The sequence below is a fragment of the Haliotis rufescens genome, unplaced genomic scaffold, assembly GCF_023055435.1.
Source record: "Haliotis rufescens isolate VD_foot unplaced genomic scaffold, xgHalRufe1.0.p SCAF_14, whole genome shotgun sequence".
Classification (NCBI taxonomy): Eukaryota; Metazoa; Mollusca; class Gastropoda; order Lepetellida; family Haliotidae; genus Haliotis; species Haliotis rufescens.
The window spans coordinates 28,638,699-28,659,061 of NW_025963824.1; the positions used below are offsets into that span (position 1 = coordinate 28,638,699).

General features: G+C 42.7%; 1 protein-coding gene across 3 annotated transcripts; it reads left to right on the forward strand.

Annotated features, from left to right (window-relative positions):
• The first annotated feature begins 14,664 nt into the window (after positions 1 to 14,664).
• On the forward strand, positions 14,665 to 20,057 carry LOC124152706 (galactoside 2-alpha-L-fucosyltransferase SEC1-like). 3 transcript variants are annotated; one of them, XM_046525742.2, is made up of 2 exons: positions 14,665 to 14,794; positions 18,305 to 20,057. In XM_046525742.2, the coding sequence occupies exon 2, from the start codon at positions 18,328 to 18,330 to the stop codon at positions 19,312 to 19,314; it is 987 nt and encodes a 328-aa protein (XP_046381698.1). In that variant the 5' UTR covers positions 14,665 to 14,794; positions 18,305 to 18,327; the 3' UTR covers positions 19,315 to 20,057. The 3 variants fall into 3 exon arrangements, with proteins under 3 accessions (XP_046381698.1, XP_046381697.1, XP_046381696.1); XM_046525741.2 differs by having other exon boundaries at positions 14,686 to 14,798; XM_046525740.2 differs by lacking the exon at positions 14,665 to 14,794 and adding an exon at positions 16,810 to 16,858.
• The last annotated feature ends 306 nt before the right edge of the window (positions 20,058 to 20,363 follow it).

Sequence of the window (20,363 nt, forward strand, 5' to 3'; positions counted from 1 at the left end):
ATTTTCTCATGCTATGCATATTTTAGGATAGACTGACGTTTGAATTTGAAACGTTATTAAGTCCATTTAACATACTTTATTCAAATAACAATTACCACGCCAACCTGATAACGACTGAATAAAAACTATAACTTAACTGTGATAGTCCATTCTTAATTAATTATGTAAACGTTTGGTTTTAATTAGTATAGAACCACTTTATAGCTCAAGGACAGAATAGTGGTTGGCAAAGCGTACCCTTATCACACTGAAGACCCGGTAACATTCTCCTTATAGGTTTAATGTTTGAAGCCAAATCTTGGTGTCCCTTGTCATAATTTACTTGCAAATAATGAATAATCGACCTGTTTCTCACGAGTCATGTTACCCTAATTCTAGATCTACCTATTCTCAGGTTTATCCACAACACACGACAATGCAGTTACTCTGGTACATCCTGTTGGTCCTCCTTGGTCACGCCATGGGTATACGTGACACAAGTCCTGTAGGGCCCCGGATGTGCGCGAGTCTCTGCCGCTCTACGTATGGATGTTCTGTGTATGTGTTCTCACGGCCTCATCTCACCTGCCATTTGGTCAACGAGCAATACACCTGGGAGGGACCCGCCGTAAAGATGGACAACACACAGGTAAGTGTGTGTGTGTGTGTGTGTGTGTGTGTGTGTGTGTGTGTGTGTGTGTGTGTGTGTGTGTGTGTGTGTGTGTGTGTGTGTGTGTGTGTGAAATGAGGTTTAACGTCGCGTCCAAGATTATTGCACTTATATAGCGACGTGCATGTACATGTGTGTGTGTGTGTGTGTGTGTGTGTGTGTGTGTGTGTGGCTGCTTGAACATGAATATCCCACTCAGACACAGTATACTGACTCCGAGCCGACCAGTCCTTGTTTTAGCCCCTTAATGCCGAGCGCCAGACAGGGTAACAACAAGTACCATCTTTTAACGTCTTTTGGTATGACGAACCCCGGACCTTCCGCTCTCCGGGCGGACGCTCTACCACTAGACCACGGAGTCGGTCTACACAGGTAAGTCGCCACGCCAGTCGTAGAGTCGGTATGAAAGAACACCTGTTTAACACCCCGGTCAGCAATACTCCAACTAAGATGTTATTGTTGAGTATAGTCTTAGATCTGGATATTTTATTTCCTCCATATTGTGGGCATCTTCTGCAGGTAGAGAGGTGATGGGAAAGCCCGCATCTCACACCAGTTGTTACTTCATCGTGGGTGACATAGATTGTTACTTTAGGTGCGTCACAGGTGACGCCAGGGCATCGCCATACATACGTATACGTACGTCTCAGCGTCAACAGAACCTTTATTTAACGGACACTGGTAGGCATCGACCAAGAGTGTGACCGTGGGTCCCGGGACCGTGGGTCCCGTGAGTCGACTGCCACTCCGACCGTGCCTGTCTTATACAAAAAGTTTTGTTTGTTTTGTTTGTTTGTTGTTTAACGCCGCACTCAACAATATTCCAGCTATATGACGGCGGTCTGTAAATAATCGAGTCTCCGTGTGCGAAATACGCATCAGTCGGAAAGCGCACGTTAAATCTCCAAAGTAAGTAAGTGAGTAAGTAATAATCGAGTATTGACCAGACAATCCAGTGATTGACATCATGAACATCGATCCACGCAATTGAGATCGATGACATGCATCAACCAAGTCAGCGAGCCAGACCACCCGATCCCGTTAGTCGCCTTTTACGACAAGCATAGTCGCCTTTTACGGCAAGTATGGGTTGCTGAAGACCTCTTCTACCCCGGATCTTCACGGGCCTATACAATAAGTACGAACGGTTTGTATACATGATAATAAAGTGACGTATCAGAAGTACGATACCATTCTGATTGGACAACATATGCAATTATTTTATTTGCTTGAACATGAATCAACTGACTTTACCTGACTGAGAATTGTTTATTAAATCTATAATGAAGCTGTGACTGGACATGCGTGACAGCTGGCTTGTCACGTGGGGCGTCAGTCAGCAATCCTTTAATGATGATGCGGGACACCGTCACAAAGGACGGACAGGTCAATCTGTGTCGGGTAGCCTAGTGGTTGAAGCGTTCGCTCGTCACGCCGAAGACCAGGGATCGATTCCCGACATGGGTAGAATGTGTGAAGCCCATTTCTGGTGTCCCCCGCCGTGATATTGCTGGAATATTGCTAAAAGCGGCGTAAAACCAAACCTCACTCACTCACTAACTCCAGTTTAATGTGGGAGGAAAGCCCGAAGTGATGAAGGTCTCAGACGTTTATCACTTCAGTGAAACCCACGAGTATGGGTATGGTGCTGAAAAACCTAGAAACATAATCGGGGCGATCCGGGATTCGAACCCACAATCATAGGTTTCTGGCGTGCCCAAGGGACGCAACTCTGCACGGTTTGAAGGTCCCCGCCGCTTTTCAGGAGTACTGCTGCGCGGTGTCACGCAACAAACATACTTTTTATGCAAATTTTGATAGTGGCGGGTTCTAACGGTACAGCGGGATATGCTTAACCATTTCGCGAACACCCGCTGCCATCACTAGTTTTCAGTGATCCATTCATATATTGTTCACCGCTAGTTTGCCTTCTACTCCCAATGGAATCTGTTCCAGCGGATAAGCGAGACTGGTTATTGTCAGTTTATATATGGAAAGGACCATGTCTGCTTCACAACTTCAACTACGTGCGCACGTATATGTGTGTATATTCAATGCACGTTGACAGCCAAAAATAAGACTACAATGAGTTGTGATTGTTCATTTTATTTCAGTTTCACGCCGAATCTTCGGGACGTGCTAACTCGCCATGCCAGATGTTTTCCCTGATTTTCTATAACCGAGGCGGCACAATCTGCTGTGTCAAACACACCGATAGTGGTAAGACATAATCAGTGTAATACATCCACGTTATGGGTACTGAGTGAGTGAGTGAGTATGGTTTTACGCCGCTTTTAGCAATATTCCAGCAATATCACGGCGGGGGACACCAGAAGTGGGCTTCACACATTGTACCCGTGTCGGGAATCGAACCCGGGTCTTCGGCGTGACGACCGAACGCTTTAACCATTTGGCTACCCGACCGCCCCTTATGGATACTGAGTGGGTGAATTGGTTTAAACTTCCCTCGGAGCTGTGTTTCAGTTATATTCTGTCATGTTGGTGGAATACACAACATCAATAAGCACAGTATCATGTTAGATTACTGCGTTCTTATTTGTCCGCTAATGGTGTCAGATTTTAGCATACATTATCCGTTGTCTGTATGACCCGATCACTGCGTAGATTTCAAGCTCCACATTCTGAAGCCCTATATAACTATCCACATACACTTTAAATGATTAGCATTCAGCACTGCATTCATTCATCCGACCCTACACCAGGGATGTGATTGGTAATACACGAAATCAAGGAAAGTGACGTTACAAGTTTCTCTCCGAAGACTTTCCCATCCCATCGAGACAGCAGACAGAAAGCAGCACTATTATTTGACACAGGCAGACATAAAACCATACTGCTATATGAAACAGGCAGACGGGAAACAATGCTATAATAGTATTATATCAACCGGTCCAACAGGAAACCATACTTACTATATCAACCACACATTCAGTAAACTATACAACTATATCAACCACACAGTTTGTAAACTATACAACTATATCAACCACACATTCAGTAAACTATACAACTATATCAACCACACAGTCTCTAAACTATAGAACTTATCAACAACACAGTCTGTAAACTATACTACTATATCAACCACACAGTCTGTAAACTATAGAACTTATCAACCACACAGTCTGTAAACTATACTACTATATCAACCACACAGTCTGTAAACTATACAACTATATCAACCACACAGTCTCTAAACTATAGAACTTATGAACCACACAGTCTGTAAACTATACAACTATATCAACCACACAGTCTGTAAACTATACAACTATATCAACCACACAGTCTGTAAACTATACAACTATATCAACCACACAGTCTGTAAACTATACTACTATATCAACCACACAGTCTGTAAACTATACTACTATATCAACCACACATTCTGTAAACTATACTACTATATCAACCACACAGTCTGTAAACTATACTACTATATCAACCACACAGTCTGTAAACTATAGAACTTATCAACCACACAGTCTGTAAACTATACAACTATATCAACCACACGGACAGTAAACAATACAACGATATCAACCACACATTCTGTAAACTATACAACTATATCAACCACACAGTTTGTAAACTATACAACTATATCAACCACACATTCAGTAAACTATACAACTGTAACAAGCACACAGACAGTAGACAATAAAACTATACGAGCACACTGACAGTAAACTATACAACTATAACGAGCACACAGACAGTAAACTATACAACTATAACAAGCACACCGACAGTAAACTATACAACTATAACAAGCACACAGACAGTAAATTACACAACTATATCAACCACACATTCAGTAAACTATACAACTATATCAACCACACAGACAGTAAACTATACAACTATAACAAGCACACAGACAGTAGACAATAAAACTTTACGAGCACACTGACAGTAAACTATAAAAATTATAACAAGCACACAGACAATAAACTATACAACTATAACAAGCACACCGACAGTAAACTTTACAACTATATCAACCACACAGACGGTAAACTATACAACTATAACAACCACACAGACGGTAAACTATACAACTATATCAAGCACACAGACAGTTAATTACAAAACTATATCAACCACACAGACAGTTAACTATACCACTATATCAAACACACAGACATTAAATTATACAACTGTAACAAGCACACAGACAGTAGACAATAAAACTTTACGAGCACACTGACAGTAAACTATACAACTATAACAAGCACACAGACAGTAAACTATACAACTATAACAACCACACAGACGGTAAACTATACAACTATAACAACCACACAGAGAGTAAAACTATATTACTATAACAAGCACACAGACAGTAAACTATACAACTATAAGAATGAACAAACAGTAAACTATACAACTGTATCAACCACACAGACAGTAAAGTATACTACAATGTCAATCACACAGACAAGAAACCATACTACGTTATAAAACAGGCAGACAGGAACTATTGTATAATCAGGCAGACAGGAACTATTGTATAATCAGGCAGACAGGAACTATTGTATAATCAGGCAGACAGGAACTATTGTATAAGCAGGGCAGACAGGAACTATTGTATAAGCAGGGCAGGCAGGAACTATTGTATAATCAGGCAGGCAGGAACTATTGTATAATCAGGGAGACAGGATCTATTGTATAAGCAGGGCAGACAGGAGCAATTGTGTAAGCAGGGCAGGCAGGAACTATTGTATAATCAGGCAGACAGGAACTATTGTATAAGCAGGGCGGACAGGATCTATTGTATAAGCAGGGTAGACAGGAGCAATTGTGTAAGCAGGGCAGACAGGAACTATTGTATAATCAGGCAGACAGGAACTATTGTATAAGCAGGGCAGACAGGAACTATTGTATAAGCAGGGCAGGCAGGAACTATTGTATAATCAGGCAGGCAGGAACTATTGTATAATCAGGGAGACAGGATCTATTGTATAAGCAGGGCAGACAGGAGCAATTGTGTAAGCAGGGCAGGCAGGAACTATTGTATAATCAGGCAGACAGGAACTATTATATAAGCAGGGCGGACAGGATCTATTGTATAAGCAGGGCAGACAGGAGCAATTGTGTAAGCAGGGCAGACAGGAACTATTGTATAATCAGGCAGACAGGATCTATTGTATAAGCAGGGCAGACAGGAACTATTGTATAAGCAGGGCAGGCAGGAACTATTGTATAATCAGGCAGGCAGGAACTATTGTATAATCAGGGAGACAGGATCTATTGTATAAGCAGGGCAGACAGGAGCAATTGTGTAAGCAGGGCAGGCAGGAACTATTGTATAATCAGGCAGACAGGAACTATTGTATAAGCAGGGCGGACAGGATCTATTGTATAAGCAGGGCAGACAGGAACAATTGTGTAAGCAGGGCAGACAGGAACTATTGTATAATCAGGCAGACAGGAACTATTGTATAAGCAGGGCGGACAGGAACTATTGTATAATCAGGCAGACAGGAACTATTGTATAACCAGGGAGACAGGAACTATTGTATAAGCAGGCAGACAGGAACTATTGTATAATCAGGCAGACAGGAACTACTGTATAATCAGGCAGGCAGGAACTATAGTATAATCAGGCAGGCAGGTACTATTGTATAAGCAGGGCAGACAGGAACTATTGTATAACCAGGCAGACAGGAACTATTGTATAATCAGGCAGGCAGGTACTATTTTATAAAGAGGGCAGGCAGGAACTATTGTATAGTCAGGCAGACAGGAACTATTGTATAATCAGGGAGACAGGAACTATTGTATAAGCAGGCAGACAGGAACTATTGTATAAGCAGGGCAGACAGGAACTATTGTATAATCAGGCAGACAGGAACTATTGTATAAGCAGGGCAGACAGGAGCAATTGTGTAAGCAGGGCAGACAGCAAACTTTAGTACGATATCAGCAAGGCAGATCATACAAAATCATACTGTTATCAGTCAGGGAAAAAGAAAACTAGACAGTGATATCGAACAAGCCCCCTAATGGTGTTCATTTAGTAGAAATGTACATTCACGTATTGAACAGAACAGAACAACAACATCTTTTGAACGGGTAATTATCGATCAATATTTGATCAATTTGTCATCTAAAAATCCCTGCCAAACAAGTTGCCATGTAGATTTCTGTCTACTTACCGATTTGGCTTGTCATGTATAGAAATTACTAATCTATCATCAAATATGATCAAACTCCATATATTTTTCTCGATCTTCTTCAAGTGATGAACTTTTCATCCAGGTGGAAGCGAGACAGGTCATGTGACATTTTACCAACTTAATACTGACCAATGTATGTGGTTGTTGCAGTCAACTTTGTTCAAGGTATTGTTCTTACACAAACCTTTCAATTTGTTAACGACAACATGTGGTCGCCGAGCATGCAGACTACCTGTATGCAGACAATTTCTTAAGTGAACATCGATTTAATGGGGTGATTGGGCTTGATTCCTTCAAGCCTGGTTTCTGATTAATCGATCCTGGACTTGTGTTGTTGAACTCCTTCTCCTGTGCGAGGCCGATCATTAACAACTTGAAATCCGCTTTCTAGGCACCAGAGTTTCTCGAATGGTTCTTATGTTTCTCTCATTCCTTTGCAGTTGTGTATAGAGCAAGCAACAGGACGCTGAGATCGCGGCTGTTGGTGACTAACTTCTTGTCAAGCAGAAACAAGCCTGTCTATGAGATCTTCACTGACGACTTTTCATCCAAGATATACCCAAATTTAAACCTTAAAGGCGTCAAAGCAGTGACATATTTCCCTCCTTCGCGTGCACTAATTGTGTCCCAATCTTATCAACGCAAAATCTTAGCTATTTCTGTTGACACAAATATCAAAAAGACGATAAAGGAAAACATAGTTTGCAATGCAGTGGCTATTGACGACAAGAGGAATCTGCTTGTACTAGCTGTGCTATACGCAAAGTCTGCCGTATACACAATGACATCCGATGGACGCAAGTACAGCCTGCTCTTTCACTTGAATATGATAAAAGAACAGAAGCGGATGTTCCCGACGGCCATAGCCATGGACACGAAACTAGACCTAGTCTATATCTGTCTTCATCAGAGCATAATATCAGTTGATTATAAAGGGAACACGACAGAAATTATAAGGGGTCGGAATTTATATGGTATGACTTTTCATTCACATGAAAATGTCCTCTACTACAGTGATGATGACCAACTAAAGAAACTGTTCTTACCCGGTAAAAAAGAAATCCAAATAAAAAATTTCCACGTCTGGGTGAATCAACTTGTATATTACAAGGGTTATGTTCATGTCACATTGTTTAAAAATAAACAAATTCACAGTATTCCTACAACCAATCAAAATAAACCTTTCTCAACGAAATTACCACTAAAAGACATAAAACGGAGGGTTCTGTGTACTCTGCCTTGAGGATGTTCCATCCGTATTCACACGTATTTGATTCTTTCTGAGAAAAGGACGTTTTTCGATTTTCATAATTTTATCTGATATTTCAGATGGCGGAAAGGGACTTCGTTATGTATTCTACAGCGTCAAGCGCTTGTTAACGATGAAACTAGATTCGAATATTACTCAAAATTACTACTCATTACTCTATATTCTGTTTATTACAGAACTCCTTTACTGTCTCATCATTTTGAATAAAAGTATTGTTAAAGAATGTCTATGGGTTTGTATTTAATTATTTAACCTTTCTAAGATAGGTATTTGTAAATTTAAATTATTTGAAATAATTGTAAACAAAACGAACAGGTCCTCTGTGCACATTTTTTCACAATAGATGAATATTACCTATTGTTGTATCAGTTTTTCATGGATGTTTCAATGATTGATTGGTTGATTAGTTTGTTGTTTTACGCCGCACTCAGCAATATTCCGGCAATATGAAATATTGTAAATAATCGAGTCTGGACCAGACAATCCAGTGGTTGATATCATGAGCATCGATCCTCGCAACTAGGATCGACGACATGCTTCAACCAAGTCAGCGAGCCTGACCACCCGATCCCGTTTCAATGACATTCAACCACGTATAGATAAATGCTTCACCTCTATGAATACATGGTCATATCTCTGTGTTAGTGTGCTGATTTAAATATTTTATATTTATAAACAGATCTGTTCACATTTGACCCATTTGACCGATCCCCGGCCGCGTCATACCAAAAGACATTAAAAGATGGTACTTGTTGTTACCCTGTCTGGTGCTCGGCATTAAGGGGCCAAAACAAGGACTGGTCGGCTCAGAGTCAGTATACTGTGTCTGAGTGGGGTATTCATGTTAAACTGCGGCATGGTATCTCAGTGAGCTAGCACTATAAATCGGCATCAGTCCGGACTAGTACAAGCAGCCAAACACACACACACAAGTGCAATAACCTTGGACGCGACGTTAAACCAAATTTCACCTCACCTCACCTGTTCACAGTTACTTATTTCCATCAATATCTGGTATGCATTAAACTGTAAATGGCGTCTTGACTAATGAAACGTTGGGGTGCAAATCGCATTAACTTTCTCTGTAAGCAATACACGACCTAGCATATACTGACGGCCAAAAGAAACTGTACCACTTTAAAGATTAAACTGGAATAATATAAAAATACAAGTTCAAACTAAGTCACTGCAAAACTCATCGTCCAAATACAACAATGGCACGCTATTATGTAGAAAATAATGAAAACACGTGGAGTAGTATAGGCAATGGAGATTCTACCGCAACTCCACTTGAGCCAGATTTATACCCCAATACCTATGCTACAGTGGTAATTTTTTAGGCAAAACCAGCGATGCGCACCAATAATCGCCATGAGACAGCTAAATTGTAATGAAAAGGGCTCTGTCTCACCACCACTAGGTGATCATGATGAAAAGAACATGATGAGTGAGTGAGTGAGTTGGTTAAACGCCGCTTTTAACAGTATTCCAGTTATATCACGGCGTGTCAGCTTAATGTGGGGGGAAAGCCCCAAGTGATGCAGGTCTCAGACGTTTACCACTTCGGTGAAACCCACGAGCACGGGTGTGGTGCTGACAAACCTAGAAACATAATCGGGGCGAACCAGGATTCCAACCCACAATCATAGGTTTCTGGCGTGCCCAAGGGACGCAACTCTGCACAGCTATCGAGGCGCCTTAGACGATTGGGCCACCCGAGCCCCCCTAAACGCCTTTGGTGTCAGCCACAGTGTGATTAGCAGGGCATTGAATCTATACCAGACGTTTGGATCATCTACTCAGTGACACGCAGGTGGTCGACAGCATTCCATCATTCAGCGGGAAGACAGGTTTCTCTTGATTGCAGCAAGACGTCATCACTTCGTGACTGCCACCACACTCAGAAATGACCTGTATAATCGTCTCCATGAGGCTGGTCACAGATTATGGAGATTATGCATTCGCATCACAGGCATGCGCACTGGGGTTTGGCTCCAGTACCTTTCATTGATGAATCGACAGTTTAGTCTTCACAGATCGTCGTGCTCAAGTGTGGAGTAGACAAGGAGAAATATTTCAGGATTCCAACGTAGCCGAACATGAGGTGGTGAGGTGAAATGGGGTTTAACGTCGCGTCAAAGATTATTGCACTTATATAGCGACTTGCATGTACGTGTGTGTGTTTGTGTGGCTTGTACTAGTCCGGACTGATGCCGATTTATAGTGCTAGCTCACTGAGATACCATGCCGCAGTTTAACATGAATACCCAACTCAGACACAGTATACTGACTCCGAGCTGACCAGTCCTTGTTTTAGCCCCTTAATGCCGAGCGCCAGACAGGGTATCAACAAGTACCATCTTTTAACGTATTTTGGTATGACGTGGTCGGTGATCGAACCCCGGACCTTCCGCTCTCCAGGCGGACGCTCTACCACTAGACCACGGGGCGGTCTAGCCGAACATGACCGCTATGGAGGGGCTCAATCATCATTTTGGGTGGGATCAGTAGAGCTGGAAGAACCGATCTCCATGTTCTACAGCGGGGTACGGTGACAGGTGTGCACTTCAGGGATGACATTCTGGATGTGTACGTGAGACCGGCTGCTGGTGCAATCGGAGCGAACTTCATCCTCATGGACGATAACGCACGACTTCATCGTGCCAGGGTCGTTGATGCCTACTTACAGCAGGAGACCAGTAGCCGCACGGAGTGGCCAGCTCGGTCACCAGACCTCTACCCTATCGAACACGTGTGGAAGGAGCTGCAGACCACCCTCTCGCGACGCCCTGTCGTTCTGGCAACTCTGCGGGAACTCGGCAATGCTCTTAGTAAATGAGTGAAATAATCTTGCCTTGGCAACCATCCAGACACGTATTGGGAGCATGAGGCGACGGTGCCAGGCTCATTCGTGACCAACTCGTGTTATTCCGGGACAAGCCGAACAGCGACTCGTGCCCCTCTCGTGGCCATTTTTGCAACCGGGTTCCGTCTTTGCGCAAACGGGCATACCTAAAACAATTGTCAACTCGTTGTGTAATGGTTAACACATATTTCTCCATATATTATATATATTTTAGATACAATTTAAAGCAGATCAGGACATGGTGACTTATACAGTATGTTTGAACACATTTAACTGTGTCTTGGGTATATTTTTAGATGCAAGACACATGTAAAATCAAATATTATTTCTGAGGGATTCTTTGACAAAGAACTTGAAATCAAACGCGCATTCTGATTGGTTTGTCGAATTTTCGCACATAACATTCATCGATAGGGGGACGAGTCTTCTTGCAGGTTACGGAAAGGGGCGAGTGGTGACGAATGTGCCAGGCTGTGATCGCATCACGTGGATCACACACGCGCTACTGAGAGTTGTCCTTTAGGAAAATGAATTTGTTTTCGTGATTTTTTGACAAACTAGTAGCAAACTACTCTCATTTTGGCCTGTGATCTGATTGATTATTGGTCACATGTCGTTTGTTAGCATTGCGTGGCACATGACAACGGACCTTCGTTCATGAAACATGTCTCCACGCATTATTGTCTTTGGCAATTTAACACACAACTTGACGTATTAGCTTTTAAAGTGCTGATCCTTAGCAAACTTTGAGTAGTATTTATACATAAATAACAAGGCATTCAACAGCCATTACATCTGCATGTATGTACAGTCTAGCAGCGTACAGCAGCAAAACCTTGGAAAAACCTTGTCGGTTTTAATTACTCGATTGAATACACAATGCCATTTAGAAAGTGGTCAAACGTAACAAATGTTATATGTTATATTTGGGATAACACTTTCTGAGTAAAGTATTCTGGTGTCCCCCGCCGTGATATTGCTGGAATATTGGTAAAAGCGGCGTAAAACCATACTCACTCACTCACTCACTCACTCACTCACTCTGAGTAAAGTAAAGAATCTCGTACCTTTTGGGGTTGAGTCCAATCCGGGATTCGAACCCGGACTGCCGGAATGAGGCACATAATCGCCACTACACAAAGTCAGCGATCTAACCCACTCAGCAAAAATAGGATTCCACAAAGATGAAAGTCAGACAACCGGTAGTTTAGATCACATACTATGTGTACCCCTCTGACAAGTGTAACGTGGCCCGGCTCCCATGGCCGAAAGCTATGAATACACAAAGGCATTTAGAAAGGGGGTAAGTAAGTAAAGTAAGTAAAGTAAGTAAGAAAGTAAAGTACAGATTCTCGTACTTTGGAAGGATGTACATTTAAAAAACAAAATAAAACTCCAACAAAATCATTCAGTCACAAGTGCCAGCTTTCTGGACCTGGCGACCTGGCACAAGCCGAGCTGGCGGACTCCTTATGTGGTTACACAAAAACAAATTGTTTTCCCATATAGACCCCTCTCTCTCTCTCTCTCTCTCTCTCTCTCTCTCTCTCTCTCTCTCTCTCTCTCTCTCTCTCTCTCTATATATATATATATATATATATATATATATATATATATATATATATATAAATAACAAGGCATCCAACAACCATAACATCTACATATAGAATACAACTAAGAAACTTTACCCAAGCAGCTTCTAAGTGAAATTGGCCTACAGTTTTCTGGTAACGTGGGGTGTAATTGGCTGTCTGTGCATCTTGTCCGTTGTGAGCTACCCTGTTTTAATTATTCTTGTTTGATTGCTTAGGTAATCAGCTTGTATATTTGTTCTGGTTTTATTATCAGTGATCACTGAATTTTGATTGATTTTTTTTCAACTAGCTGATAATAGTAAACTTGTTAACCAATTACCAATTTCATGACCCGTGAAGATCCGGGGTAGAATAGGTCTTCAGTAACCTATGCTTGCCGTAAAAGGCGACTAACGGGATCGGGTGGTCAGGCTCGCTGACTTGGTTGATGCATGTCATCGATCCCAATCGATGCTCATGATGTCAATCACTGGATTGTCTGGTCCAGACTCGATTACTTACAGACCGCCGTCATATATCTGGGAAATTGCTGAGTGCGGCGTAAAACAACCAACAAGCCAATCAACCAACCAAACAACCAAGTTTTCATTATAACTTATTCTTGTTTAATGAGGTGTAGGCCATTTGAGGTGTAGGCCATATGAGGTGTAAGCCATATGAGGTGAAGACGATATGAGGTGTAGGCCATATGAGGTGTAGACCATATGAGGTGTAGGCCATATGAGGTGTAGACCATATGAGGCGTAGACCATATGAGGTGTAGACGATATAAGGTGTAGGCGATATGAGGTGTAGGCCATATGAGGTGTAGGCCATATGAGGTGTAGACAATATGAGGTGTAGGCCATATGAGTTGTAGACCATATGAGGTGTAGGCCATATGAGGTGTAGGCCATATGAGGTGTAGACCATATGTGGTCTAGGCCATATGAGGTGTAGACCATATGAGGTGTAGGCCATATGAGGTGTGGGCCATATGAGGTGTAGGTCAAGTGAGGTGTAGGACATATGAGGTGTGGGCCATAAGGTCTAGGGCATATGAGGTGTAGACCATATGAGGTGTAGGCCATATGAGGTGTAGGCCATATGAGGTGTAGGCCATATGAGGTGTAGACCATATGTGGTCTAGGCCATATAAGGTGTAGACCATATGAGGTGTAGGCCATATGAGGTGTAGGCCATATGAGGTGTAGGCCATATGAGGTGTAGACCATATGTGGTCTAGGCCATATGAGGTGTAGACCATATGAGGTGTAGGCCATATGAGGTGTGGGCCATATGAGGTGTAGGTCAAGTGAGGTGTAGGACATATGAGGTGTGGGCCATGAGGTCTAGGGCATATGAGGTGTAGACCATATGAGGTGTAGGCCATATGAGGTGTAGACCATATGAGGTGTAATCCCTATGAGGTGTAGGCCATATGAGGTGTAGGCCATATAAGGTGTAGGTCAAGTGAGGTGTAGGACATATGAGGTGTGGGCCATGAGGTCTTGGGCATATGAGGTGTAGACCATATGAGGTGTAGGCCATATGAGGTGTAGACCATATGAGGTGTAATCCCTATGAGGTGTAGGCCATATGAGGTGTAGGCCATATAAGGTGTAGGCCATATGAGGTGTATGCCATGAGGTGTAGACCATATCAGGTGTAGGCCATATGATGGCAAGCAACCTTATACACAACCTTTCTTCTGGGATATATGTGCGTCTACAATCGGGTCTGTTCGGGTTATTCCGTGCCTGTATAGACAAGTGGGGCATGAGGGAGCAGTTCAGAAGTTCAATGTCGGATAAATATGTTAATAAGTTTGTGGGGAGGGGTATGAACAAGTCTGACAGACTTGAAACGGACATCAATATTTTAGAGATTTTTTTCAGTCAGGGGGGTAATGTTTCTTAAATATTAGCGTTAACGTGTCCGACATCGAATATTTGAACTGACCCCTTTTGAAAACATAAGGGCAAGGTCATTACCGTGATATGGTGTTTGACGTCACAGATGTTGAGTTTGCTTTGCAGCTCAGTGTTTATGACCCTCCTACCCGCTATCCCAGATATTCCTGTCACGTGTCCCGCTAATATATCAACCGACTGAGTGTGTGCACGTAGGTGGCGTCATCATCATGCACGCACCATTGGGCGACAACACGTACGTGACTGTCTGTGGACTGTGCGCGGCAAGGCCGAGCATGTGAACGGGCAGCCTCGTGCGGTGGGTACGTTTGAAAACCTTCATTGCTTCTAGATCAGTCTGGCTCTATTTATTTGTTCAGTTATTCAATATATACTACTCAAAAGAAGTTAAGGACCACACGATTCTTTCATTTTACTTCAGTTAATCGGTCATTTCGCATGAAAAATTAACACGAATCATAGGGCTATGATACGTTGTTGGTTTATTGTTTAACACCGCACTCAGCAATATTCCAGCTATATGACAGCCGTCTGTAAATAATCAAGTCTGGACCAGACAATCCAGTGATTGATATCATGAGCATCAATCCACGCAATTTGGATCGATGACATGCATCAACCAAGTCAGCGAGCCTGACCACCCGGTCCCGTTAGTCGCCTTTTACGACAAGCATAGTCGCCTTTTACGGCAAGCATGGGTTGCTGAAGACCTATTCTACCCCGGATCTTCACGGGTCTCTTAGGGCTATGAAAATAGCGTATATCAAAATAACCTTATCAAATCTACCTAATCTAGCCTATCATAACTGACACTGTGATTAGCCTGAAAAGGTACTTTTACAGGTAAAATGATGATAAACTTATATATCTGACATCTACACCGTCTCGATCTTTGGCGGAACTGACGGTCTATTTCAAGAACGTGATTTTCAGCGTTTTGCCATGGCTGTGGTGTGATTCGGGGCGGTGGGGTTAAACCATCCGCTCGTCACCCGGCTTGGAATCCCCACGTGGGTACAAAGTGTGGTGTCCCCCGCCGTGATATTGCTGGAATATTGCTAAAAGCGGCGTAAAACCATACTCATTCACTCACTCCAACACTCGATTTCCAGTATCTGTCTATTCCGCCGAGTTGTCCGCTCGTCACGCCGAAGACCCGGGTTGGAATCCCCACATGGGGACAATGTGTGAAGCCCATTTCTGGTGTCCCCCGCCGTGATATTGCTGGAATATTGCTAAAAGCGGCGTAAAACCATACTCACTCACTCACTCAAACACTCAATTCAATTCAATTCTTTATTGTATGAAAGGCCACAGGCCCATTTACAACGGAGTTACATAACATATTTTATAAAATACAAAGTCAAGGTAACAATTCACTTCGTAACAAAAAAGCATTATGTATGTACAAAGCCAGTTGATGTTGTGTTATAAGATCCTTGCAAGACAGTAATGAAGACAATCTTTTAGCATTAAAATGAGATAGAGACCACTGCGGTAAATACTTGTTTCTTAGATTTTCGTTTATAGGGCAAATAAACATGAAATAGTATTCATCTTCGACAACAATGTCACAAAATGGGCATAATCGTATCGATTTCTCAATAGATGAAAATCTCCCTGTGTTAATTTTTAGATCATTCAGGCCAAGTCTAAAACGAATAAGGGTGTTACGAGAATTCTTGTACCGTAAATTTGATAAATAAGATTCTGGTTCAAGCAATGACTTGAATTGGCGATAAGTATAATATTTTGAACTTTCATAAATATCTGAATGCCATTTCTGATGAAACATGTCAATGGCACGCATGCGAAAGTACTTAATGAAAACATTTGCATTACCAATTGTCTAGGACAGCCAAATGAAACCAAAACCATATCGATCTCCAGTGTCTGTCTATTCCGCCGAGTTGTCCGCTCGTAACGCCGAGGACCCGGGTTGAAATGCCCACATGCCCAGGACGCTCTCAAAATATAGATAGGGGGCTCTTATTAGAATATTATTTTGGTGGAAAAATCGTCAATTTTGTGGTTTATACTGACAGCCTGAAATGTTTATATACGACAGATATATTTTTCCAGAATGTAATTGCCCATAATTAAGGGTGCATATATAACACACGCGTGCGTATTATACACGAATAAATACGTCTTGTGTACATTGATCAATCGGAAGGGGTGCTAATTGGAATTGTTCACTAGCCAATATATCAGCAAATATCGCTGTGGGCGCTTATTACGTCAAATACGGTAACTGTACCAGCTCAAACTGTAATTTCTAGTGGTATGCGTGTTAGTAGGTAGTATGGAATTATCTCCCTTATCTGGTTCCCCTTTCCAATACCCGGGGTGTTCGTGCCAGGTAAAACCACTTAGTCATAGGGTCATTTCCCTCCTCCCTGTGTCTCTGTATGGCATTTATGACTCCCATGACCCCCCTGCACATATATAGAATTATTCATACTGGTAAATCTGTTGACTGAAATCTATAAATAGTGCAACTCGCCCAGCGTGTTGTTCGCACCACACAGTGTAAAACAGGACAGGTTTACAGTAGGTGTGTTAGCTTGCTGTGTTTGTAGTTGTATGTAGGTCGTTCGAAACGACTGTGTAGATGCAACGGGCTGACATTATCAGAATGTGTATGTTTACGGTGTCACTGCGAGTGTTCATTTAGATATATAAATATTAGGACTGGGACGGGTAACTCGGGTACTCGAGTCGGGTGGGTCCTGAGAAGGTCCCGGGTACCCACACAAATTCCCGGACCAGCGGTAGAAACTAACATGTTTAGTCCACTAGTCCTTATAATGATAACATATAGCAAAACCTTTAAAAATGGCTAAGTTCTACTAGTCCTTAGGATACCTTTACTATTGGGCAGTTTGGCAAGGACTTCAGGACTAGTGCCAATTTCTATAAAGCGTTTGTCAACTTCAGTGCATGAATGATCGGATCGTTTTATACGTGTATCTAAATAGTTTTTGCCAGGGCTGCGGTAAAACAAATTCCCTTCAGACATTTTGTACCCAACTCTGTAAATAATCGACCCTGGGCCAGACAATCCAGTGATTGACAGCATCACGCCTTGTATGACAAGCATGGGTTGCTGAAGATTATTCTACCCCGGATCTTCACGGGTCGTCGTTTATGTACAGGCCACAGTCATTTGTACAGCAGGAATAATGCTGACTTGACACAAACCAATCAACCGGTCCTGTCTGTAGGGAACTAGCTTGCTGTCACTTCCAGTATAATCACTCACACAACTGGTCGATGTGGTAGCCTAGTGGTTAATCCTTTCGCTCGTCATGCCGAAGGCTCGGGTTTGATTTTCCACATGGAGTGCCTTTCGCACTCATCGCGATCTGATGTAAATATCTACGTCTGATGTTCATTGTTGATCTAAGTAACGTTTCTTTCCCAAAAGCAACAGGCACACCAATCCCTGTTCAACACCGCGGGTATTATGTTCAAGTAATTTACTTAACAACAGTTAATACCCATGAACATCCGGGGTAGAATAGGTCTTCAGCAAACCTTGCTTGCCGTAAAAGGCAACTAACGGGATCTGGTGGTCAGGCTCGCTGACTTAGTTGATGCATGTCATCGGTCCTAATCGATGCTCATGATGTCAATCACTGGATTGTCTGGTCCAGACTCGATTATTTGCAGACCGCCGTCACATAGCTGGAATATTGCTGAGTGTAGCGTTAAACAAGAAACAAACAAACAAAATAACAGTTAACTTTCTGGGCCGAACTATGCTCCTTCCTAATCAGTTTGTTTTATTTCATGGTCTTTGCAGAATGAAGGAGAGACAGCCACACTATGAACAGAAGGATAAAACGACGACTGTCATCACTACTGTTAATACTGTTGATATCATTTCTGTGTTTTTCGACTCTGACGTGCATTGTTGGCATCGAAACGTTGGTGTCAGTTTATAAGGATACATTTGATAAAGATTACAGAGCCTGCACGAATCGGATACGATCGTATGTGCAAAGCGAACATTTGAAACTCTTCCTCACACTCTCTCATCATGGTCGCCTTGGAAACTGGATGTTTGCATACGCATCCTTGCTGGGCATTGCAGCAAAAAATAAGCGGGAGGCGTACATACGTTATTCGCATCCTCTTGCCCAGTATTTCAACATACGACGGACACGCATGGAACATGCGCAGTGTGTCCGGCCTGTGTCAGACCCCACGCCGTGCACATATGACAAGAAATTCGAGACACTACCGACAATGAACATCACAATAGATGGATTTGTTCAATCCTGGAAATATTTCGCTGGCCTCGAAACAACGATACGAAAAGAGTTCGTATTCAAGGAACATATACGCAACGAGGCTGCGAGGACATTCAGGACGTATTTACATGGTACGAGTAGTCCCTTGACTGTGTGTGTTCACGTCAGGCGGACTGACATGCTTATACCAGGCGCGGTTAAACTTGGATTCAAGGAGGCACCAAAGTCGTACATTGTGAACGCCATGGAATACATGAGAAGGAAGTTCGGCTCGGTTAAATTTATTTTCATATCCGATGATACGCCATGGTGTAGGGCCAACTTTCAATCCCCTGACGTCGTAGTCACTGAACGTGCTTCTCAAGAAGTCCATCTCTCGATGTTAACGATGTGTAATCACAGCATCATCACCACCGGGACGTACGGCTGGTGGGGTGCATGGCTGGCAGGGGGGACGGTGGTGTACTACAAGGATTTTCCTATCCCTGGGACTATCATTGACCGTCAGTTCACATCTGAAGATTTCTTCCTCCCGGGCTGGGTGGGGCTGGGTGGATGAATGGCGTTTCATTTTGGATGGAACTTTTATAACACGAAGGTCGGGTGTTTCGTGTTTTAGTTTGGTGAATATGTCAGTTATAGCATGGTCTGGCGTTTCATTTGGGATATATCAGCTGTAACACCAAGGTCAGACCTGGGGACGAGTTGGTTGGTTGGTGGGTTTGTTGTTTAACGCCGCACTCAGCAATATTCCAGCTATATGACGTCGGTCTGTAAATAATCAAGTCTGGACCAGACAATCCAGTGATTTATATCATGAGCAGCAATCTTTGGACTTGTTTAACACCTATTCAAGCTATACGACCACAGTCTGTAAATAATCGAGTCTGGACCAAACAATCCAGTGATTGACATCATGAGCATCGATCCACGCAATTGGGATCGATGACGTGCATCAACCAAGTCAGCGAGCCTGACCACCCGATCCCGTTAGTCGCCTCTTGCGACAAGCATAGTCGCCTTTTACGGCAAACATGGGTTGCCGAAGACCTATTCTACCCCGGATGTTCACGGGTCTGGGGACAAGTCATTGAGAAAGGATATGAAACGTCTACCCACCATGAGCATAATACCTGGAAGCCGTGGGTTAATACTAGACAGATTGATAACATGGCATTAGAGACCACAGGCAGGAAATCTGGGTACAGGCTGTTCAGATGAACTAGGAATACCTAGTGTTTTTTCTCATGTTACTGGTACCGACTCTTCACCTCAACTTTAATAAAATAATCGTTTACGTTTTATTTTTTTTAAGCATTTTAATTAATACACAGAGATATTCATGAATGATTTCCTTGTGATTACTGTGGTGCCCTGAGTTTTCACAAGGCGTTCGTTTGTTTTTACACCGCACTCAGCAATATTACAGCAATAAGACGAGGTCTGTAAATAATCAAGTCTGGACCAGAGTCTAGTGATTGATATCAAGAGGCACCGATCCACTAACTTGGGATACATGACATGCATCAACCAAGTCGGCGAGACTGACCACCCGATCTCCTAAGTCGCCTCTTACAATGCGTTAAAACTTTCTTGTCTTGAAGGGGG

Excerpts from the sequence above, each read along its gene's own strand:
- LOC124152706 (XM_046525742.2), top strand. The coding sequence starts at position 18,328 with ATGAACAGAAGGATAAAACGACGACTGTCATCACTACTGTTAATACTG.